General features: G+C 45.8%; 1 protein-coding gene across 1 annotated transcript in view; it reads left to right on the top strand.

Moving 5' to 3' along the window:
* Positions 1–24453, top strand: part of SH3RF3 (SH3 domain containing ring finger 3) — a 355587-nt gene that overhangs the window by 288207 nt on the left and 42927 nt on the right. The window contains exon 9 of the mRNA XM_077915849.1: positions 7958–8292. Coding sequence (XP_077771975.1) covers positions 7958–8292 — 335 coding nt within the window. The remainder of the gene's footprint in view (positions 1–7957; positions 8293–24453) is intronic.

The raw sequence follows: 24453 nt of genomic DNA, 5'->3' as shown, positions 1-24453 counted from the left end.
TTCTATAGAAACTCTTCCAGAAAATTGAAAAGAAGGGAGAATATTTCCTAACTTTCTGTAAGGCCAACTTTACCCTCATACCCAAACCAGACAAAGACATTGAAAGAAAATTTTAAAAAGACCAATATAACTCATAAACATAGATGTAAAAACTCTATAAAAAATTTAGCAATCGATTATAGCAATAAATAAAAAGGATAATATATGATGACTAAGTAGAGTTTCTCCTAGAAATTCAAGATTTGATTTACATTTACCAATCAACATAACTTACTGTATGTAGAAATCAAAGATACGTCATTTGCAAATATCCTCTCCCATTCTGTAGGTTGTCTTTTAGTTTTGTTGACTGTTTCTTTTGCTGTGCAAAAGCTTCTTATCTTTATGAAGTCCCAATAGTTCATTTTTCCTTTTGTTTCTCTTGCCTTCATGGATGTATCTTGCAAGAAGTTACTGTGGCCAAGTTCATAAAGGGTGTTGCCTGTGTTCTCCTCTAGGGTTGTGATGGAATCTTGTCTCACATTTAGATCTTTCATCCATTTTGAGTTTATCTTTGTGTATGGTGAAAGAGAATGGTCCAGTTTCAATCTTTTGCACGTGGCTGTCCAATTTTCCCAGCACCATTTATGGAAGAGACTGACTTTTTTCCAGTGGATAGTCTTTCCTCCTTTGTTGAATATTAGTTGACCATAAAGTTGAGGGTCCACTTCTGGATTCTCTATTCTGTTCCATTGATCTATGTGTCTTCTTTTTGTGCCAGTACCACACTGTCTTGATGACCACATCTTTGTAGTACAACCTGAAATCTGGCATTGTGATGCCCCCAGATATGGTTTTCTTTTTTAAAATTCCCCTGGCTGGGATCCCTGGGTGGCGCAGTGGTTTAGCGCCTGCCTTTGGCCCAGGGCGTGATCCTGGAGACCCGGGATCGAATCCCACGTCAGGCTCCCAGTGCATGGAGCCTGCTTCTCCCTCTGCCTGTGTCTCTGCCTCTCTCTCTCTCTCTGTGTGACTATCATAAATAAATAAAAATTAAAAAAAAAATTTTTTTTAAAAAAATAAAATTCCCCTGGCTATTCGGGGTCTTTTCTGATTCCACACAAATCTTAAGATGATTTGTTCCAACTCTCTGAAGAAAGTCCATGGCATTTTGATGGGGAGTGCATTGAATGTGTAAATTGCCCTGGGTAACATTGACATTTTCACAATATTAATTCTTCCAATCCATGAGCAGGGAATATTTTTCCATCTCTTTGTGTCTTCCTCAATTTCTTTCAGAGGTGTTCCGTAGTTTTTAGGGTATAGATCCTTTACCACTTTGGTTAGGTTTATTCCTGGGTATCTTAAAAGAAACAGTCAACAAAACTAAAAGACAACCTACAGAAAGGGAGAGGATATTTGCAAATGACCTATCGGATAAAGGGCTAGTTCCCGAGATCTATAAAGAACTTATTAAACTCAACAGCAAAGAAACAAACAATCCAATCATGAAATGGGCAAAAGACATGAACAGAAATCTCACAGAGGAAGACACAGACATGGCCAACACGCACATGAGAAAATGCTCCGCATCACTTGCCATCAGGGAAATACAAATCAAAATCACAATGAGATCCCACCTCACACCAGTGAGAATGGGGAAAATTAACAAGGCAGGAAACCACAAATGTTGGAGAGGATGCGGAGAAAAGGGAACCCTCTTGCACTGTTGGTGGGAATGTGAACTGGTGCAGCCACTGGAAAACTGTGTGGAGGTTCCTCAAAGAGTTAAAAATAGACCTGCCTTACGACCCAGCAATTGCACTGCTGGGGATTTACCCCAAAGATACAGATGCAATGAAACGCCGGGACACCTGCACCCCGATGTTTCTAGCAGCAATGTCCACAATAGCCAAACTGTGGAAGGAGCCTCAGTGTCCATCGAAAGATGAATGGATAAAGAAGATGTGGTCTATGTATACAATGGAATATTACTCAGCCATTAGAATCGGCAAATACCCACCATTTGCTTCGACATGGATGGAACTGGAGGGTATTATGCTGAGTGAAATAAGTCAATCGGAGAAGGACAAACATTATATGGTCTCATTCATTTGGGGAATATAAAAAATAGTGAAAGGGAATAAAGGGAAAAGGAGAGAAAATGAGTGGGAAATATCAGGGAGGGAGACAGAACATGAGAGACTCCTAACTCTGGGAAACGAACTAGGGGGGGTGGAAGGGGAGGTGGCCGGGGGGTGAGGGTGACTGGGTGACGGGCACTGAGGGGGGCACTTGATGGGATGTGCACTGGGTGTTATGCTATATGTTGGCAAATTGAACACCAGTAAAAAATAATTAAATAAAAGAAATCAAAGAATAAAAATAATATGACCAGTTCAACATATATGGAAAAAAATTTTTTTTACAAAATCCAACACACATTCCTGATTAAAAACTGTCAGAAAATGAGAAAATAGAAGTGAGCTGCTCGACCTGATAAAGGGCATCCATGAAAACCACAGCTAACCTCAGACTTAATGGTGAGAGATAGAAAGCTTTTCCCCTGAGGTCAGGATTAAACAAGAATATCCACTCTTGCCGATTCTATTTAATATTGTACTATAAATTCTATCCAGAGCAGTTAGTCAAGAAAAAGATATAAAAAGCATGCAGATTGGAAAAGAGGGAGGAAAATTATATCTATTTGCAGATAACATGGTCTCGAATATAGAAAACCCTGGGCAATCCACACTCACACAGAACTTTCTGTATAGCTAATAAACGAATTCAGCAAGGTTGCAGAATACAAGATTAATATACAAAAATCAGTATATTTTTACATACTAGTGGTGAATAATTGGAAATTGATATTTTAAAAGATAATAACAATTTTAAGAACATGAAAAATAGTTAGGGACACATCTGATAAAAGAAGAATAGTTGTCTGCTGAAAACTACCAAATATTGCTAAGAGAAATTGAATATGACTGAAAAAGCTGAGAAAAAAACACTTTATCTATGAGTGAGAAGATTTACTATTGTTAAGGGATTTATTATCCAAAATTTTGACCTATAGATTCAATGGAATACCAATCACAAATGCACTCAACATCTTTTTTAAGATTTTATGTATTTGAGAGAGGGGGAGAGCACAGAGGGAGAGGGAGAGCGAGAGAAGCAGACTCCCTGCAGAGCAGGGAGCCTGGTGTGGGACTCTATATCCCAGGACCCTGAGATCATGACCTGAGCTGAAGGCAGATGCTTAACCACCTGAGCCATTCAGACGCCCCTCCCCAGTCTACTTTTTTGTAGAAATTAGTAACCTGTTTCTCAAATTCATATAGGCATTCAAAGGACCTAGAATAGCCAAACGACCTTGAAAGGAACAACAAAGTTGGAAGGCTAACACTGATTTCAGGACATAAGGCTACAGTAATAAAGTCAGTGTGGTATTGGTGTAAAGTTAAGCAACTAGATCAGTGGATACTTTTTTCTGAAAACAGAAAAGTGTCCATTAAATTCACTAACAGGTGGAGTCATAATTGATCTTGTTCAGGTAATATGTGATGGAAAGAAAGTGACGAACTATATTTCAGTAGACTGAGAAGTGAATGAAGAACTCCTCGATAGTATGGGACAGTGAGTTCATGTGGGAATCCCCCATTCCCTCTTTTAAACACAAAGAGATTTGTTTGTTTTTAAATTTTTAAAAAGTCAATTCTATGGATCAAAACAAAATGGGACACACAATAGCTAATGGGGTTGAAGCATTGGCTTACTGGAATGAAAAGCAGGCAGTGTTGGCTGACTTTCAACTCCTGCAGGAGAAAACGGACAAGAAGTCCCTGGTGAGTATCAGGGGACCAGAGCCAAGGGCAATGGTTTGAACAGCTGCAGTCCCCCCATGCTTGGGGAATTGTGAGTACTGAGCTGCTCCCTGGGGTATGGGAGAGGATAGAGAGGGCCACCTGGGCATGGAGCTGAGTTTGGCTCTATAACCATCCTGTTATACCTGGTTCTGAGAGAAGGTCCCAGGGGACCATGCAGAAGCAGTGACCAAAGATACAAGAGCAATAGGATAGTCATACTGAAGAGGAGCTTGCATACTGAAATCTCAAAGCACAAGGGGAACACTAATGCATAAAAGATAGCCAATAAACTGAAGAAATGGGAGAGAAGTAAGAGAGAAATCTGGGGCAGCCCCGGTTGCCCAGCGGTTTAGCACCGCCTTCAGCCCAGGGTGTGATCCTGGAGTCCCAGGATGGAGTCCCACGTCGGGCTCCCTACATGGAGCCTGCTTCTCCCTCTGCCTGTGTCTCTGCCTCTCTCTCTCTCTGTGGCTCTCATGAATACATAAAATATTTTTTAAAAAAGAGAAATCTGAAAAAGGCTTTGATATCAGTATATTTAAGATCCTCTAAGGGTGCCTGGCAGGCTCAGTCATTAGAGCATCCCACTCTTAATCCTGGAGCCATGGGTTCAAGCCCCATATTGGGTGTGAGTCTAGCTAAAAGTACAAATAAATAAAAATAAATAAGTAAATAATTCTCTAAAAGGGAAAAGAAAGAATAACACCTACATTCCCCCCCCTAAGAAAAAGAAAAAACAGTGTGTTATGAAAGGGAAAAATTGGATGGATAGTTATGAATCAGAAACTGGTGAATATGAAAACCAACTTGAAATTTTGGAAAGGGAAAAATATATCTATTTAAATACAAAATCTCTATAGGTAACATAGACTATAGCACAGACATAGTTGTAGATGGAAATTAGTAACACTAGAAAGCTGCACAAGGGAATGTATCTGGAACACAGAGCAGAGATGACAACTGTCATGAGGGCAAATACAGATCATGCAAAGAATTGAATGAAAAGTAAGAAAGAACAAATATAGGCACTATTTCAAGAATACTAGGTAAAAGGAAAATGGGAAAAAGAGGTACTGGCCAGAAAAAAAAGACTGTTTAAAAATGGGAGCCATAAACTTGCTTAGTAAATTGCAAGAGGAAAGTTAATAGAGAAATTTAATACAGGTGAGAAGGTGATGAGCTAGGGGAAAGGATCAAGATGAGCATGATGGGGCAGACCTGTGGGGACCCTGTATCCTTGAGACCGGAGGGCAGGGTGGGTCTAGATGAGTTGAGAGAGAGGCTGGCCTGGCCTGAAGTTTGGGGAGTTGCCAATGTTCATTTCATCCATGAAGTGGGAAGTGATAAACTTGAGGATAAGAAAAGGATAATGTTGGTGTAAGGTTGGTCATTCATTGGTTCAACTAGTCTTTATAAAGCACCTGTGGGATGACGGAGCAGTGAACTGACTGAGGTCCAGGGGGGTCAGGCACTCCAGAGTTGCTGGGCTGTGCCAAAGGTTTACGGAGGAGAAGCAGAGGGGAACAGTATGGAACAGGAACATTTCCTCAGACTGCTGCCTCTGTCACACAGGGGCTTTGGCATTGCTAAGTAGCAGGGTGACTGGAGGGAAGTGGTCTAGGTCAGTCCAAGGTCGGATGGCACAGGGTGGGTAAACCTGAGGATGAATCCTCCTGGGGCTCCGGGGAACCCCATATTGTTCTACCAGCCAGTGTGATGAGTCATGCCCCTCTTTCTCATGGAAGAGTTTTATCTTCTGCAGTGGTTCAATTCTGTAAAATCTGAAAATTCTCTTTTTTCAAAGACTTGTTCATTCATTCAAGAAATTGATCAAGCATCTGCATGCTGGGCCCCAGGGCGACTGTTTGGGGGTAGATTGCTGAACTGCACAGCAAGTGGAGCTCCCTCGTGGGCTCACCTCGAGGTGGGGGGAGGCAGGCTAGGAGCAGCCACACGCTATGAAGGGGGACTCACAGTGTGGAGAGCAGATGGTGCCGTGGGAGGGAAGGGGAGATGACGCGGGCCAGGAGTGGCTGGGCTTGCAGAGCGGCAGCCTGCACTGTTGGGTGGGTGGGCGAGGACAGGCTCTCCGGGAGCTCAGAGTCTGCAGTGACCGTGACCGAAGTGGGCAAAGGGACGCATGGCCCTCTGGGGAAGTGTATTCTGTGCAACAGTCTCTGAGGTGAGAGCGAGCCTGTGTTGGCAGAACAGTGAGGAGGCTGGAGTGGCTGAGGGAGGAACAAGGGAGAGAAGGGGGAGGATGTCAAAGGGATTGCCTGGCAGGCAGGCTGAGAACTCTCTGGAACACTGTCTCCTCTTCTGTACTGGGTTTGGCAGGGCCATGTGGCAGGCATGTGGAAGCCAGCCAGAGGTGGAGGGGAGCAGCGTGGGACTCCGTGGGAGAATGTGGAGCAGCCCCTGCAGGCTCTTGGGCCCAAGTGATTGTTACTCTTGCCTGGTCCAGCTGCCGCACCCCATGCCAGGGCAAGGGGGCTGGGGTGAAGGAGAGTTCAGATAGCTGGGGAGAGGCAGACGAATGGCCCTGGGAGCACTGTCCAAGTCACGGGTTCCCTTGGGCTGATGGAGTGACCCCAGTGGCTTCATTGATCTGCATCATTGCCTAAAACCTGGTCTTTTGAAATGTGAGGCCACATTGAGTGAGGATTCAAACCCGCCCCAAACTCTGAATACTTTTAAAACCATAAATCAGCCCTTATACATCGCACCTCCTAGAAACAGAGGACGCAGCCAGAGTCCCTGAGTCCCAGGGAGGCCAGGATCACGTAATTAGATCTCCCCAGCTCTTCCCACGCAGCACTGTCAGAATCTGAGGCCGGGCCATGTGGGGAGGGGCTCTCGTTTGCCCAGCCAAGTTACTTCACACGCCAGGGAAACGCTGTTAGGATTTATGAGTAGACTATGTATTCAAGGCATATTTGGGGGCTGAGAATATTGTTTTGTTTTCTCACATGTGGTTTCTTCATGTTGCTGAAGCTACAAATGCCATGAGTTCTGGTGGTAGGAAATAAGGGCAGTGTAAAGTGTAATTCTTCTCTGGATGACCGTGCAAAAACGATCTAATCTGAGTTGTGCAATGTGGCATGGGCCACGTGGCATGCAGTGGTGTGGGCTGCCATGACCCATGTCTCCCTTTAGGTCCCCAGCCCAGGTCACCAGTCACATTGCTCTGATGTGGCTCACTCTGAGCCCCTGTAAGTTTCTTCTGTTACGAGTTAGGAGACAGTTCTTCAAAATTACTGACACAAGCTGCAGCAGGATTAATTTTAATGTGGTGCTGGGTTTGGAAGGAACTTTATGTTTTCAAATGGTAGATTTTTACAAACGGTAGGCCTTTAGACCCTACTACCCTTAGGAGGCATTTTTGTTGGCAAGTAGGGGGTGGATACATCATTGTGACATTTCTGTTCCATAAATCCAGACACTGACTTTGGTGTGCGAGCAAGGCAACAGCCACAGGCAGATAGCAGTGAGCATGGTGATGGCCCAAAGCTGCAGCACCTTCCTCCTGTGACTGTCACCCACAAGAGCTGCTGCAGGCACGCAGGCCTAGCTCAGCCAGCTCAAATGCTGAGTGTGGACCAAGGGCCAGTTACAGTTCTGGGGTCTAAAGCAACCAGAATCCAGCTGTTGGCAGTGGTCACCTTGCATGCAGTGGTGTCTAATAGTTCTAGGGGGTGTCCTGGGGCTTCTTCAGGATTCTGTCATGGGCTTTAATTTATGAACATTTTCATTAGAGCGATGTAAAAGAACTTGTGAGTGTGTCTGCTCATCAAAGCAGAGAAAACCAGTTAGAAGGCTTCATGGGAACTGGGGACATGTCCACACTGGCAACAACCTTGGAGAAGAGGTTTCTGCTCCTCCCCAGGGCAGGCTGTTTGTGCTGCAGCAGGGCTTCGGGGAGACGGGATGTGTTCCCCCAGGCACCAGGCCCCATCTCTGTCCCCAAGGAGCAGGGTGGGTGCAGAGGGACCAAGGACAGAGGCTGAGAGCCCAGGAGGATGTATCCAGGGTGGAGTCCGCGATGATGGCACAGCCATGACAAACTAACCTTGCAACCCCACTCTCTCTCCAACCCTGTGCTCCAGCTGCCCACTCCTCAGCCCAGGCCCAAGACCGGCCAACAGCCACCGTGTCGCCCCTGCGCACCCAGAACTCCCCCTCACGCCTGCCCGCTGCCAGCCTCAGACCCCACTCGATGGTGTCCCCGCAGCACCTACACCAGCCCCCCGTGCAGACGATTCTTGGGGCCCAGTGCCCCCGAGCAGCCATCCCACTTACATCCGCAGCATCAGCCGTCACGCCTCCCAATGTCAGTGCAGCCAACCTCAACGGGGAGGCCGGAGGGGGGCCTGGCAGTGGCCTGTCATCATCCAGCCCCACCAACACCGGATGCAAACCAGATGAGAAAAAAAATGAAAAGGTAAGTGGCACATCCTGGGTGAGCCCTGGCCATGGCCCGGTTGGTTAATGTAAGTCTTTAGCACCAGACACTAGTCACATTTTGTAAAAATAAGGTACCAGGTTCCTGCCCCCCAATGCATCAGGCCTATGACAGAGACCGAGGCCAAACCAGCAAAGCAGCTGTCCTTGCAGTGGAATTCAGGCAGGACTCTGGTTCTGGTGAGGCCGCCGGAGCTTTTATGCAAATCAGAAAAAGAGTATTGCTTCTGCAGGATGCTTTAGTTCTATCTGTTGGAAAATCACTGTAATATACTCATTTTGTTAGAACAAGATACTTATTGCCAGGTACCAGGATATTATAATAATAAATATACAAATCTACTTATGTATACTCTGAACAGGATCCCTTCCCTTCAATGTGTCACCCTTGTGCAGCCTGTGACCTGTTCAGCCACACGGGACAGGCCTGTATCCTGCGGAGAAACAAGAGAGGGATGCTGGTCTGATAGCTGGTGTAGACAGCATTTTCTGCTAGGCTTTTAACTGTGAAGGAAGTTGGGCTTATTTCAGAAAAGAAATTGGAGTCCAATGAGCTTGCCTCTGTTGCTACCCAGCTAGAGACTAGATTAGCCAAGATTAGAGTCCAGATTTCTAAATCAGTGCTGCCCAATAAAACTATAATTCAAGCTACATATCTAATTTAAAATCTTCTAGTAGCCACGTTTATAATAATTTAAAATAATTTTAAAGATAAAATTAGGGGCACCTGGGTGGATCAGTCGGTTAGGCATCTGCCTTCAGCTCCAGTCGTGATCCCGGGGTCCTGGGATTGAGCTCCACACAGGCTCCCTGTTCAGTGGGGAGATTGCTTCTCCCTCTGCCCCTTCCCCTCCTCCTGTGGTCTCTCTCTCTCACTCTGTCTCATATAAATAAAATCTTTTTAAAAAGAGAGACAAAATTAAAAGGTGAAATTCATTTTTTTAAAAGATTTTATTTATTTATTCATGAGAGACACAGAGAGAGAGAGAGAGGCAGAGACACAGGCAGAGGGAGAAGCAGGCTCCATGCAGGGAGACTGACGTGGACTCGAACCCAGGTCTCCAGGATCAAGCCCTGGGCTGAAGGTGGCACCAAACTGCTCAGCCACCCCGGCTGCCCTGAAATTCATTTTAATGCTATAATTTATTGAACCCAATATCTAAAAATATTATCATTTCAACATGGGATCTACATAAAAATGTTGATGAGGTGTTTTACCATTTTTCACGTTCAGTCTTTGCAATCCAGGGGGCGTTCTCGAGTGCCCATGGTCCATGGCACTGCCCTTTAGTGTACTGGACAGTGCAGACCCACGTCTTCACCTGGGAACTACTCTCTTCACTGGCCTTGCTGCATGAACGCCCCACACGCATTCCCTCTTGGCTTTACCACCTTCTGTGGGACTTTTGAAACCTTTCTGTATAAAACCAGTCTTCTGACTAGAGCATGCTAGCCAGAATTGGGTTGAGCCCTGCCACGCAGGATGGTGTACTCACCCGTGCCCTGGGGAGAGTGCCCAGTGTCGACTGCCCCATCCACATACCCACCAGCTCACTTCCTATGCTTGGCAGGAGTCCAGGGACCTCTCAGAGCTGTGCACTCCGATTTCCTCAGGGTCCCCGGATCGGTAGTGCTCAGGCCTCATTACCTCCTGTCTCACCTCCTGGTCCTGAGGAATGTTACCCCCACGCTCAGGAGTGTGGAAGGAGCCTCAGGACAACCGTGGCTGCTGTGCCCTCAGCCAGCAGAGCTCAAGTCCGCTTGAGACCAGCATGGTGCCCCGGCACAAAGTGAAATGGTTGCTCTGAGTCTTGTGTCCATGTCTATTTGCAAACCCATTATCTTGGTCTGCTCCCTGTACCTTGCAGCCTGGTTGGGACACGTGGCCGGGTCTCACTGGGAGGCAGACGTGGGGGTGCAAGCCCACCCTCTCACTTGGACACCCTTCTGGGCAGACTACATCATCCTTTAGGCCTTAAAAGGGGGCAAGACTTGGAAAGGAAAGGGCAGTAATAATTTTGGAAACATTTCTAGCTCTTTACCAAAAAATACCCGGACTAGTTTGCAGAACCGATAGGGCGCTTCAGGAGGGCTGGTGACTAGCGTCAGGTTTGTAGGACTCCACAGGGAGAGAGATGTTGCCTACCGTCTTGTCCTCTAAAGCGTGTTGCTAAGGGAAACCAGCACTGGGCCTTCTCTCCACATTCCCAGCCTGTTGGACACTTAGCAGACATTTTGTTTCCATTTCATGTTCATTCTGTGCTAACGGTTCTCCTACTTCAGCAAGGAAGAGTTGAGTCCAGGGGACACCCAGCAGGTCCCTCTTGATGAAAGGCACCATGGGAGGAAGCTCTGCTCCCAGAAGGAAAGCAGCTAATGTGTCCACTTAGCTCCAGCAGCGCAACGCATGCCCACCCCAGCCTGTACCAGCCATGCTCGGGGCTGGGTGCTCACTGCCCACACGTGGGGGCTGTCCAGGTTGCACTCCCAGATAGTGAGCGAAATGGACTTTGTGGGATTGGGTGAGCATATGTTCATAGGTACAGCAGCAGTCATATCAAACCCCAGCTGACAAATCCTGTGTATCAGCCTTCTAAGTGTTATGTGTGGTTTTCATTTCTCACCTCTCAAACAAAGCAAAAGCAAAAAAAAAAAAAAAAAAAACAAAACAAAACAAAAAAACCACCTGTTACTGGTTTTCCCTTTTGTATTCCCAGTAAAACATCCACAGTTGCCATTTCTACCACAAGAGCCAAGACAGTAGCTGCTTACGGGAACAGCTCACCTGCGTGCACCAGGCTGGGGGCCTCGATGCCCTTATCCTGCACCCCTTGTCCCCTCGCCCAATTCTCCAGGTTGTTTCTGTTAGTGAAGTTTCCTCTGTGGAGCTCCCAGCCCTGCGGTCAGTCCTTGGAGACCCAAACCACAGTGCCTGTGTGTTTTTACAGTGCCGAGCTCTTCTGAAATTCAATCCAGGCCCTTCCAAGAGAGATCGTCAGGACTCCTGGCACCTGAGGTAGCAGCAGGACTGATTCTCTCCTAGGAGCAGGGGAGATTTATTCCCATGTGTCCCTACACATGGCATAGGAAGAGGCCCCCAAACCTGGCTCGTCTGTGTGGGTTGCTGTGGAGGTCCCCAGGAGGCTGGCACTCTGCTAGTGCTACCCTGGGGGATTGGGCCTCTCAGCCCTGCTGCACCCACACCTTGCACATAGGCCCTGCTTGGCCAACTTTGGGATTGAGGCCTCCGGAGAGACTCAAGTGCTGACAGGGTGGGGACCCTTTCCATAGATGGGTCCAGAGCTCCTCTCTGGGCCCGGGGCTTCTGCCAGTGTGTAGCCTCCAGCCTCTCTCCCAGATGCCTTTCCTGCCCATCTTCCTGGTCATGTGGCTTCCTACAGGGCTTTCCCTGTGGCCCGGCTGCCAGCACACAGCAGCTCCATCCTCCTGGAGAACTGCCCATTTCTGCCAGCAGTGCCCAGTCCAGAGGTGTACCCTTGTGCCTCGGCCCTGAAGCCTATAGTGACAAAGACTGGAGTGCTTCCTGGCACCAGTGCAAGGGCAGGGAGTTAAACAGAGGATGGGCCTACTCCAGGCTGAGTGGATCCCTTCGATCCAGGGAAGAAGGTACAGCCAGTAGGCATCATTGGAGGTCTTCCGATCCAAGGATTTGAGTCTAATTTTTCTGATAAAGGGACTGGATACAACTCTTGGGGTCATCTTTTAGGGCAGATCACAGAGTGGAATGAAAATCTTGGAAGAAATTTAAGTTGATCTGTAGTCTCTAAGTTAACCTTTTTGCACTTAAAAAAAAATTTTGTGCTTGAAACAACCATCAAATACTACCTGTCATGTCCATGCATGACTTTTCTGTGTCTGAGGCCTCATGAACATTCAGGACGAGGTGATGCAGATCTGTACCCCTCGGGTCAACTCCAGGGGAAAGTCATCAGAGAGAGAGCTCTTTGCCCCTTGGACAGAGGCCACAGTCATTGGCCAGCAGCAGTGACATACTGAGTAAGGAAGGAAAAGACCATGGCCCTCCAGAAGCCAGGAAGCTTCCCCAACTGTGCTCCTTCCCTCCTCTGAATTCTGAGCCGCTCACTGTCTTGCTTCTTCCTGCTCAGGTCCCTGTGTCCAGTTCGTGACAGCCCCTCTGATGGTGCCTTACTTCTTTTAATGCTGTCCTTGGTATCGGCATAGCCTTTCCTGTGATCATGGCTATAGCAGGATCTTTCAAACCACGGGTTCGGAAGTGACCCTCTCATGAGTCACCAAACCAATTCAGGGGATTTGAACCAATATTTTTTAAAATAGAATAAAATGTACAGAATAAAATAGAATAGACTAGATCAGCATGATCACATATAGGAGGGGTCAGTATATTTGGGAGAAATGGTGGTAGTGGTTGTGCTGAGTCCTCGATACAAGACTCATTTCCATAAAGTCTCAGAGCCCTGATCAGCAGACCCTGAAGAGTGCCTTGCTTCTATCTGGTGATATTTGTGGACTAAAGGGAGTTGGGAAAACTGTTGTCAATGAGTTCTCATTCCCATGACTTATGAGAAATTCTTTACTTTATAGGCCAAAAGAAAGTTAACTTTTTGTATATGGATGAAATAGTTTCAGTTCCACAGAGTAATAGAATATTGGATCTGGAAGGAACCTGTGAAGATCTTTTCATTAAACGCCTCTTTTTTGATGATGCTCCTGAGACTCAGAGATGTTGAGAGGTTTGCCAGGGGTCACACAGCATCAGCAGTGAGGCCAGCCCAAGGACTCTGGCTTCCCAACCCCTTTGTTGGCACTGCTTGGCTCTGACGTGCTGACTTGTGGTGGCCTCTCCAGTCTACATGAGGCTGAGGCCTCAGGTGGTTTTGGCTTGTCCAGATGTCTTGCAGTGAGAGGTCAGGGATAACTGTGGCAGGAGGCCTTGGGTGTGCCTAGGAGAGGGGACTGTGACCGAGGCGGGGGGTCTGCCTTCTGGTTCCACACTGGGCCCCCTGCAGCCAGAGCCCAGGCAGTGAACCATTTGGTCGAATCCACATGGATGGCATGACCTTTGTATGTGAGGCCTTGGGGAGCTGGTGTGAGGGGAGCGGCACTCCTCACAAAATGGTCAAGAACAGCAACAGCCAGGCCTGGCCTATAGCAGGGACAGCATGGGAAGCATGTTTGCAGATGAACTTTGAACTTGTTATTATCTACATTCCACCCGTTGAAGAGCATAACAGGCATACACTACGTAGGGTTACCATGATATTTTCAGTGAAAACCCAGGCCTATGCAATATAAAGAAATCTTGAGGGTGAACTCTTTAGAACAGCCAGGAAGTTTTTTCTAAATTGAAAAGTCACTGGTTTATGAATCATTTTCTTTCCAGTTGGGCTCTCTGCAGTAAGCAAGCCTTTATGTGTGCTGTTTCTAGATGGCAGACTGGAAGGGGCTACTGTGAGCTCTGTGATCAACATCTCACTCAGCTGCTGCAGTGTGTTTCCAATTTTGAGACCAGCAGACACCGTCCTGTGGTCATACACCAGCTATATGAGCCCTGCCACCCAAACCAGTGCTGTGGAGGTGTCCTGCTGTGTCCATGACATTAATCAGAAGTAGGGATGGGCTGGGGCTTGGGAGTCTGGTGATCAGTTGGTCACTGTGGGCTGAGGAAGCCCACTTCTTTCTGGGAAACACCCGTGCTGGGCAGCTCTAATCACCCTTGGCACTGGCGTTGGCTCTCTGGTTGGGCAGCGGGTCCCTTTCGGACTGCCCTGGGCCACCTGGAGCCCCAACGACTTCAGACCTCCTCCTCTACATCCCTGTGCTTGGGCTGCCTTCTGTGGGATGAGAAAAGCTGGCATTTAGCTTATGAGTAATTTCTAGGCTGAAAATGAACCCATCCTTAAAGCACGACCAAATCCCAGCTGTCAAAACAAAGCCATTCTGAAGTTTTGTAGGCAACTTATTTTTGGAAGGGAGCAGGCTGCTGGAGTGTCACTTTCCTGATGACAAGGGCAGAACCACTTCCTCATGCCCGTCAAAACTCAGACCCACAGGCAGGACAGGACGGTGACCCCACCCCATCTGTGGGGAGCTTGGAGGCAGCTTGAGACCTTCTTCAGGGTTTGGCTTTCTCCCAGGAAGGCACCGCTGGGCCAGGCCATCCCCCCAGCTCTCCCATAAAAACCCCAGCTTTTGTTCTGGGGTCAAATTCAATCCAATGCACTTCCAGGTGTCAGCTTGGTAGGGTGCTGGGGACCCTTCCAGGGCAGAGATGTGGATGCGGAGGTCCAGGTAGTCAGGGGGCCTGCCCCAGACCATGCAGCTTGTCATCACTGGGAATAAGCCAGACCCCTTGATGCCACCCCCTCTCCTCTGCCGGGAGAAGTTGGCTGGCTTCTCCTGTTGGGAGCCCAGGGGCTCCTGCCACCGAGCATTCAAGGCATGGTCCAGATGAAAGATGGTGCTGATTGATTTATGAGCAAACAGGGTGAGCCTGGGGTGCAGCTGCCAAGTGTAAGTCAGGGTCCTTCTATTTATTGACCGACCCTGTGACACCTTCCTGTGCCTGTGTCTCCTCATCTGTAAAATGAGGATGATTGTACCTGTCACTCTGAGTTTGGGGGAAGAGTAAATTAGTTAATCTCATAAATGCTCAGCTTAGTATTTGGGACAAAAATACTAGCAATCATTATTAATAATGTGATGTTAATTGAAGGCCAGATTCTGTAAGAATTGTGGGATAGATACAGAGAGAAAATTTCTATCCCTGAGACTTCTCATAAGAGATTAAAAGGGCAGTTGGTTTTGCAGTTTTAGAAAAATGGAGAGATGTAGGCTCCTCAAAAATGAACCTGAATTGACTGGTGGAATCTGTTAAGGAAATGGTATTTTTTTCATCTCCTCTGCCACTGGAGGTTCCATTTTCTGGTTTCTTTTTCTTTTTCTACTGAGAAACATAAAGTGGATCTTTAAGGTGTCAGTTTCATACCTATTTAGCCGAAGCAATGGATGGAGCTCAAGAAAACTATTTTAGTCAGAAATTACATTTCAACCACAAAGCATTTAACCAAAATTCATTTTTAAAATAGTAGTAAACTAGCCATGGAAAAGAATTTGTGATTACTGGTAATAGCCATGAGGGTTCTGTGATCCTCCTCATAGGACAGAGCCCACTGTAACTCATCCAGATCTTTTTTTTTTTTTAAGATTTTATTTATTCATGAGAGACAGAGAGAGAGAGAGAGGCAGAGAGACAGGCAGAGGGAGAGGCAGGCTCCATGCAGGGAGTCCGATGCGGGACTCGATCCCAGGTCCCCAGGATCACGCTCTGGGCTGTAAGGCGGCGCTAAACCGCTGAGCCACCCGGGCTGCCCTCATCTGGATCTTTAGGGGATTTTACACTCTAGTGACACATGACCAGCCCTTCTGGACAACCAAGAGATGCCTATGACAGCAAGGTTGGTGATGTGGATTGTCAGTGTGCAAATGGCCAAGAGGCATGGGGCACACTTGATTCCCACAACAAGTTTGGATTCTGTTCTGCAAAATTCTACCACTCTTACTACCTTCTTTCTCATGACGTATCTCCACATTGCTCATAAAGACAAAGTACTTTTTTCTAGTCTTCCCTACCCAGGGAAAAACTCAGCTGATGGAATCAGTTAAAAAGAAACACATACATGCACCCCATAAACCACACCAGAAGGCGATGTCTGCAGATGGGACCCAACAGGCTGCCCTTTCCAAAAGGCAGACAATGTCAGCTTGATGGGGCATCTCTAATGTTCTGAAAAACTTGTGAGTGCTTTTCCATTTTGTCACATAACTGAAGCCATGATGAGAAGGAACAGAGTGCTGGTGTCATCGTATTGTTTGCTGCGGTTTTATTTTGCTTTGTTGGTGCTCACCACCCAGACAGTAGTGGCAGAGGCGAGGGCACCGTGCCAACTCACTGAGGTAAGACAACTTTATACCATCTTTTCCCTCCAGGGTGAAGTCACTCTTGGGGCAGCCTTGATTTTTGTTGACCTGATATTTTACAGTCTTCATAATTCTAGACTTAGTAAATTCATGTCTTAGTAAATTACAGGACACATTTGCATATAGCATGAGAATGAAGTCCATTAATCTTTTTAGAGGATTCACACTCCTTCTGTTCATCTCAAGTAGAACTAATGGGTCAGTTTAATAAAAACAAAACAGTATTGCTTTCCAATGTCTTTGTAAGACCCGACCAGATTACTGATTTTCACCAACTTCCTTCTGACTCTTGGTTCTCTCCTCACTTTGCATCACCTTGGACACATCACTTAAGACTTCAGTTTGTTTTATATTAAAATAGGGATAATATCTTCTGCTATTAAAAATTAATTATTGTTTGTATAAGTCAGAACTCTCCAGAGGAACAGAACCAGTACAAAAAATAGATATAAATACTTGTTTTAGGAATTGGCTCCCATGATGAGTGGGGAGGCTGGCAAGTCTCCCAGTGACAGAGGCCAGCAAGCAGAAAACCCAGGCAAGAGTTGTTGCTCTAGTCTTGAAGCAGAGATTTTTCTTCCCCAGGAAACCTCAGATTGCTCTTGAGTTCTTCAACTGACTACATGAGGCCCACCCACGTATCCGGGCACATACTCTAAGCAATCTCCTTTATTTAAAGTCAGCTCCTCGTAGAAGTTTATCATGTCTACTGCATGCTTTCCCAGCAATATCTAGACTAGAGCTTCACTAAACACTGGGCACTATAGCCAACCAACTTAACACATAGAACTAATCATTACAATCTACCCTTTGTCAATGTGGCACCCATAGCCATCCCTGTAAACCATACTTAGTCTCCAAATAAAGATAGCAGTGAAGTCATGCTTCTGCCTAATATGATACAACTATCATGTATACAACTGAAAGCGCACTAACCCTTTCCCCAGAAGAGGATTAAAGTCCTTAGGCGATGCTCACTCTTCTCCTCAATATACCATAACTTAAATACCATGATGTAAAGTTAAAAATATTCAAATTCTATAATATGAAGTCAGTACAACTTATGTTACATGATAAGGAATTAAGAGAGGGAAGAAAAAGAGATTATACACATACAAACATATTTGTAATAAAATCAATTATAATCCTGGTTTCTGTAACTGGTCATAGCTGCTATTTATAACTACCTTTTTCCACTACCCACTCCATATTGTCTTTGCCTTCAAAGAAAGGCAAAGGAACTTGTGGTTCTTTCCTCAGGAAGTTGTGGTTCTTTCCTTGGTAGGGTAACCCCATTACCCATTCCTGAAGGGTCTGGGCTGCTAGCAGTACTGACTCCATTGACTTGTTGTAGCTTTCCATTGACCTTAATCACAGGACATAATAGAACTAGGAGATGCCCTAAGGTAAGTGTTCCAGACTCTTCCTCACCTCCATTGTGGGGTACAGCCCAGTTTCCCCCAAACTAAACCCAACTTCTGACTGCAACAGTTATAGTTAGGATCAGTCACTCCAGCCAGCAAACTAACTTCTTTCTTTGCCTGTGTATTCAGTCACGAGGAGTCCAAGATGGTCAGGTGGTAGTCTTAACTTCCAGTTCAATGGAATTATTGTTGTGTCACCTGGTGGAAGCATTCCTGCCTTTGAAACTAAGATCTGTAAGCCAGCAGAGCATAAAGTCATGGGGACATAAATAAAAAATTTTGCTAGTGAGTCTCTAGGTGCAGTGGTATATGGTGCCATTCCCATTTCCACATCTTGATTCCCAGACACATGAATCTTGGCTATGGGGGAAACTGCACCATAAATTGGGTGCTGATTTGGAGCGTATACAGCCTCCTGAAGAACCTTGCCCCCAAACCTGCAAGGTGTTGCCACCCAGCTGGTATTGCAACTGGATCTTCAAAAGACCATGCTGTCAGGCCAGCTGCTTTAGGGTAGTAAGAAACACAGTAAGATTGTGAATTCCATGAGCATGGGCCCATTGCCATACTTCTTTTGCTGTGAAGTGAGTGCAATGTGTGGAAGCAATGATCAGAAGCAATGCTGTGTGGAATACTACACTAATGGATAAGGCATCCTGTAATCCACAAACAGTAGTTCTGGCAGAAGCATTGCATGAAGGGAAGGCAAATCCATATTCAGAATAAGTGTCTGTTTCAGTGGGAACAAAATGCTGCCCATTCCATGATGGAAGCAGGACAGTGTCATCAATCTGCCACCAGATAGCCAGCTGATCACCCCTGAGAATGGTGCCCTATCAGGAGCTCAGTGTTGGTCTCTACTGCTGGCAGAATGGGCACTCCTATAACCAAGCTGTCCTTGGTGAGTGGAAGTCCATGATACTAAGCTATACATGACCTCTGTCCTGTAACAATAGCCACTTGGCAGGACTGGCTGGGGAAAAGGGATGACTGGTATTCGCAGAATGGGTCATTAAAATCCTCCCCTGCTGAGGGCAGCCTTTAATGAGCATTCATATAGGACACAAATTCATTTCACACTTTTGCCCATTCATTGAGGTCTATCCGTTTACCACTTTCCCAGACCTCCTTGACACCTCCTTGCACAGCAGCCTGGACCTCTTGCAGAGCCTTCTCTTATCCTGAGCCCCACTCAAAACTAGCAGCTCTGTCAGGACACTCAGTAAATGGGCTGGAGTAACACATCCAAATGGGAAATACGTTGCCTATAAATCCAAAGAGGCCCACTAGGTGTTGTGTGTCTTTTTTTGTTGTGGGAAGGGCCAAATGCAACAACTTTTCCTTGACCATAGAATGGATTTCTCAACGTGCTCTGCACCACTGGGCCCCTAGAAATTTCACTGAGGTAAAAGGCCACTGAATTTATTTATTTCTTTTTTTTTTCTGTTGGCTATCTTCTTTGGAAAAATATCTGTGTCTTCTCTCCATTTATTAACTGGATTATTTGTTTTTTGAGTAATGGGTTTTTTATGTTTTTATATTTTTTTATTAATAATAAATTTATTTTTTATTGGTGTTCAATTTGCCAACATACAGAATAACACCCAGTGCTCATCTCGTCAAGTGCCCCCCCCAGTGCCCGTCACCCATTCACCCCCACCCCCCTCACTCCTCCCCTTCCACCACCCCTAGTTCGTTTCCCAGAGTTAGGAGTCTTTATGTTCTGTCTCCCTTTCTGATATTTACTACCCATTTCCTCTCCCTTCCCTTCTATTCCCTTTCACTATTCTTTATATTCCCCAAATGAATGAGAACATATAATGTTTGTCCTTCTCCGATTGACTTATTTCACTCAGCATATCCTCTGACAGGTGTATGTCTTGCCCATAAGTCTAGTATCCAATAAGCCTAGTGCTCGATAGTTCCAGTTAGCATAGTATCACCCATGTGATTGATCAGTGTGATGTCTTGTGGAAGGGAAAGTGGTCAAGGTCCCTGTGGACTAAATATGACATAGGGCTGGAGAGCTGATATCCCCCAGAAGTAGGACAGTGCAGGTGTACTGCCAGCCTTGCCAGCTGAAAGCAAATATTCTGCTGGTCTTTATGAAGAGATATGGAGGGGGAAAAAGTATTTGCATGGTCAGTGGCTGCATACCAGGTACCAGGCAATGTGGTAATTTGCTCAGGCAAGGAGACCACTTGTGGTACAGCAGCTGCTAGTAGAGTTAACACCTGGATAAACTTACAGAAATCCTCCAGCTGTCTTTAGCACCAGCCAAATAGGAGAGTTGACTGGGGACCTGGTGGCAATCACCACCTCCTACATCCTTCTAGTCCTTGAAGATAGCATTAATCTCTGGAGTCTCTCCAGGAATGTGGTATTGTTTTAAGTTTACTATTTTCCTGGGATCCCTGGGTGGCGCAGCGGTTTGGCGCCTGCCTTTGGCCCAGGGCGCGATCCTGGAGACCCGGGATCGAATCCTATGTCGGGCTCCCGGTGCATGGAGCCTGCTTCTCCCTCTGCCTATGTCTCTGCCTGTGTGTGTGTGTGTGTGTGTGTGTGACTATCATAAATAAATAAACATTTTTTTTAAAAGTTTACTATTTTCCTGGGTGGAGCCAGTTCTAGTAGCTTCCACTTGGCCTTTCCCACCACAATAGCCTTCACTCCACAGGTTAAGAAATGAACGTGAGAATGGATTCTGCCAACTGCTAATTGTGTATATTCCTAGTATGCATTCCAGAGCTGGGGAAATAATCACAGGGTGGGTTTAAATACCCACAGGACCCACTGTGAGACAGATGAGCTAAAACTCCATCAGTTACCTGACCTCCATAAGCCCCCACTCTGACTAGGGGACATGGTGATATTTGAGTCTCCCAGAGCCAGTGGCAGTTCAGGTACAATGTCTAGAAGTTCCCGACAGGTCTGATATTTCCTTTTCCCCAATGCACAGTTAGCCTGGTAAAAAAAGATCCTTTTTGGGAGAGCTGGGACAAAGATTCACAGTATAAATTGTTAGCAACATAGTGGAGTCCTTCCTCAAGAGGACCCAGCTTGCCCTTCATCAAAGGGATTCTGGGTCTCTGAACCCTCAGTCTGGGAACTGATGTAGAAGTCATGAACGTAGTTAGAAATCTGTTCACTAGACTTAGAACTCTTCTGCTTATACTGATCAAATCAGGATTTAGTAGAACTGCCCGTCTCCTCCTTTTCTAGGGATACAATGATCTACTATTGAGTTCCACCAATCTGACTACTGATTGGACTCTGCCATCCATCGTGGCAACCATGACTAGCTTATTTTTGGCAATTAAGTGCCTCCACTTGGCTTCTCCTGGCTCAGGATCCACGTCCTCCTGTTGCATTCAGGAGGATGCTCCATGCATCTCCTTCTGCACCATGCTTCTCCCTGTAAGGTTTGGTCAGTGTGGAAGCATGACCACAGAATGCTTCAAGGATTCTGAAGCTCTCACAAATATGTTTCTCATGGTGGACATGAGAGACGTGTAATCCTGAGATGAGTGAGCAGGTCTTATGTGACAAATCCACTCAACATTCCCATCTCCCAAAACTTTTGCATACCTTTCTCTATAGTATATCAAGGCAGGTGGCATTTCAACCTCATTTACTATTTTCCATCTTTTGATCTGTGTTCAGCCAGCCAACCAGCCATCCATTAGAGATCTTTCTTATCCCATGACCCAAACATTAAATCCAGAATGTCTGTTCATTGGCCCACATGAATAAATTCAGCTCCAATTTTGTTTCTTTCACCATTATCCCACACTCTTAATATCAATTTCCACACATATTCCCCAGATTTAGAAGTTGGAAAAGTCATACACTTCTGTCCGAGTGTGGCACACGTCCTCATGGGTCACACTGTGCCCCTCATCCTTTGGAGTCCACTCAGACCTGAGTCTAGTTCTAGATCCAGAAGTGAAGAGAGGTGGTAGAGGTGGGTCCTGAGGATCAACAGTGTCTTGCAAGCCAACTACCTGAGGGGAGGCCGTAATGGGCTCCTCTGTCAAAGGAGGGTTCACCTCCTCACACATGGCTGCATGGGCTGCTTCTACTGGCAGAGAAGACTTGGTAGAATTTAAGGGTTCAGTGTTCAAGCCTCATCAGAATCGAACCATGTATTCCCCTGCCAATTTCCAGGGTCCCATTGCTTTCCATTCAGTGTCCCCTGCAACAGTGGACTGACTGTGAGCTTGGGCATTTGATCTGCATGGTAATTCAGCCACTGACAGGATGAACCTCTGGATTTAATGGTCAGAAGTCTCAGCTCTAGGGCTGCAAGAGATAGGGTTTCTTTCAGGGCATAGAAACTTTCAGGTTATTTATGTGTTGCTTGAGCTGGGAATTTGAAATCCTAAACTCATCATTTGTCCAGCACAGTTAAGAACAACTGGCCAATCTCATTATACTCATGAGTTTGACAAAAATGTTCTAAGGTAACCTATACATGATCACCCAGAAGCTTGATTCTTAAGAGTATTTGATTAGGAGTGTCCAGTGGTGATATATTTTGTATCTCTCTTGGCACATCCTACCATGGACAATCACTATCCTCTTTACCACTGAAAATAGAGGCATGGGGCCTTTAAATCTGTCAGCGTAGAGAACCAATACCAAAAAACACATAACTAACTCAGAAAATTCATACTGAAGATTCTGCTCCTCTAGCACCATCTTGGTACCAAAATCTGTCATTCAGAGTTCACCAGAGAAATAGAACCAAAGGATTGGCTCATGTGATTGTGGGGGCTGGCATGTCTGCAGTCTCTTGAGCAGACCAGCGGGTAGACGTTCAGGAAGAGTTGATGGCTGCAGCCTTGAAGCAGAATGTCTTCTTCCATAGGAAACCTCACTTTTTGCTCTTAAAAGCCTTCACCTGAATGGATGAGGCCTACCTGAATTATGGAGGGTAACCTCCTTCACTACAGTGAAATGATTGTAGATCATTTCATTAACCACATCCACAAATACCTTCACAGCAGCATCATGCAAGCATTTGACCTAACAAATGGCCACAAGAGCCTAGCCAAATTAACTCCCAAAAGTAACCGTAATGGTTAACATCAGTAGAATACTATTAACTGATTAGGTGAGCCATTGCTAAAAATCTCCAAGCATATTATTACTTAAATAAAACTATGAGAGATGTGGCCAAGGCTGGTGTTTTATTTTCGAAGATTTCACAATGCATATGATGATAACAGCTATTTCTTATTTATAATTCTGTACAAAGTCATCACTGAATGATTTGGGAACTAGAGTTTAAACTTATTATGTGAAGCTACAAGTAAAGTAAAATGCATCCTGTTGGGGGACAGGACATAAATCACTTCAAATTTCTGATTATTGCACAACTTGGTAACAAATCAGTACTTAGGAAGCAATGGGGAGGAAGCCATAAATTTTCCAGGACTTACAGAAAAGAAGGGTGATACCATTTGTTTCCACGGTAATCAAGCTATTTAAGTTCCTCAATACCTTAGAGAGATATAGCTTCAGATAATTATATTAGGAAAGTATTGAGAGGGATGCAGGAAAAATGTCCATTTCTCGGCCTCGACGGCATCATGTTCCCCAGTTGGGGCCTCTGGGCTCCCTCAGCACTCTCTGATTCCCTGAGCTGGGCTTTCGGGATTCTCAGAGCTGGAGGTGAACATACATAAGGCAGGAAGTGAACACTCAGAGTCTTCTCTCAGGAAAAGGCACCTGTAGAAAATTCCTGGCAAGAGGTTGCTAAAGGAAGATGCAGAGACCTTCATGCAGGAGTGCTCCAGGTGCACAGACTTAGCTCTAGGAGGGAGCTTACCACACAGACCCACCAGCCCCCACAAACCCAGCAGGTCTGTCTACAACATGACTAGAGAGGGAACACTCAGGTTCTCAGATGCCTCTAGGGACAGGGAATTTACTATTGAGCGAAGAAGCCTGTCCTATGACTGAAGCGACCTGTTGCTAAAAACTCCATCTTGAGTCACAATTTAGAGCCCATATACTTTCGTACATATAAATATGCACACAAATATATGCCCATGTGTATACACAGCCACATGCATATAAACATACACACATGCATGCAAACCTGCATGTACACACATGCACACACTAACACATGCATGCATGCCTACTTGCACATGCATATGCACGTGCACTCACCTACACATGATGCACGAATGCATTCACATACATACATCCACATCCTGCAGAATAGATCCCTGGTGTGTGTGGTTCTGGCACCTCACTGTCCATTTTCTCTTCTAAAAGCAGCCCCTCTGATATTGTAAGTCACCCTCCCAAAGATGTGTTTTAAATAGACTTTGTTAGAGCAGTTTGAGGCTCACGGCATAACCAAAGAGGAGGTACAAAGATCTCGCATGTAGCCTCACCCCTACACATGCACAGCCTCCTCAATTATCAACATCCTTCCCCAGTGACATGTTCGTTACAACCGATGAACCTACGTGGAAACATTATAATCACCCAAAGTCTGTGGTTTATGCTAAGGTCCACTCTTGGTGGTGTACATTCTTTGGGTTTCAATAAATATATAGACACATATCCACCATTATAATATCATACAGAATAGTTTCACTGCCTTACATCCTCTGGGCTGTGCCTACCCATCCTTCTTCCCCCCAACCCATGTCAACCACTGATTCTGCTACTGTCTCCATAGTTTTTTTGCCTTTTTTTCAGAATGTCCTTTAGTTGAA

The sequence above is a fragment of the Canis aureus genome, chromosome 11 (assembly GCF_053574225.1).
Source record: "Canis aureus isolate CA01 chromosome 11, VMU_Caureus_v.1.0, whole genome shotgun sequence".
NCBI classification, from domain to species: domain Eukaryota; kingdom Metazoa; phylum Chordata; class Mammalia; order Carnivora; family Canidae; genus Canis; species Canis aureus.
This window is presented reverse-complemented; position numbering and strand designations above follow the sequence as displayed.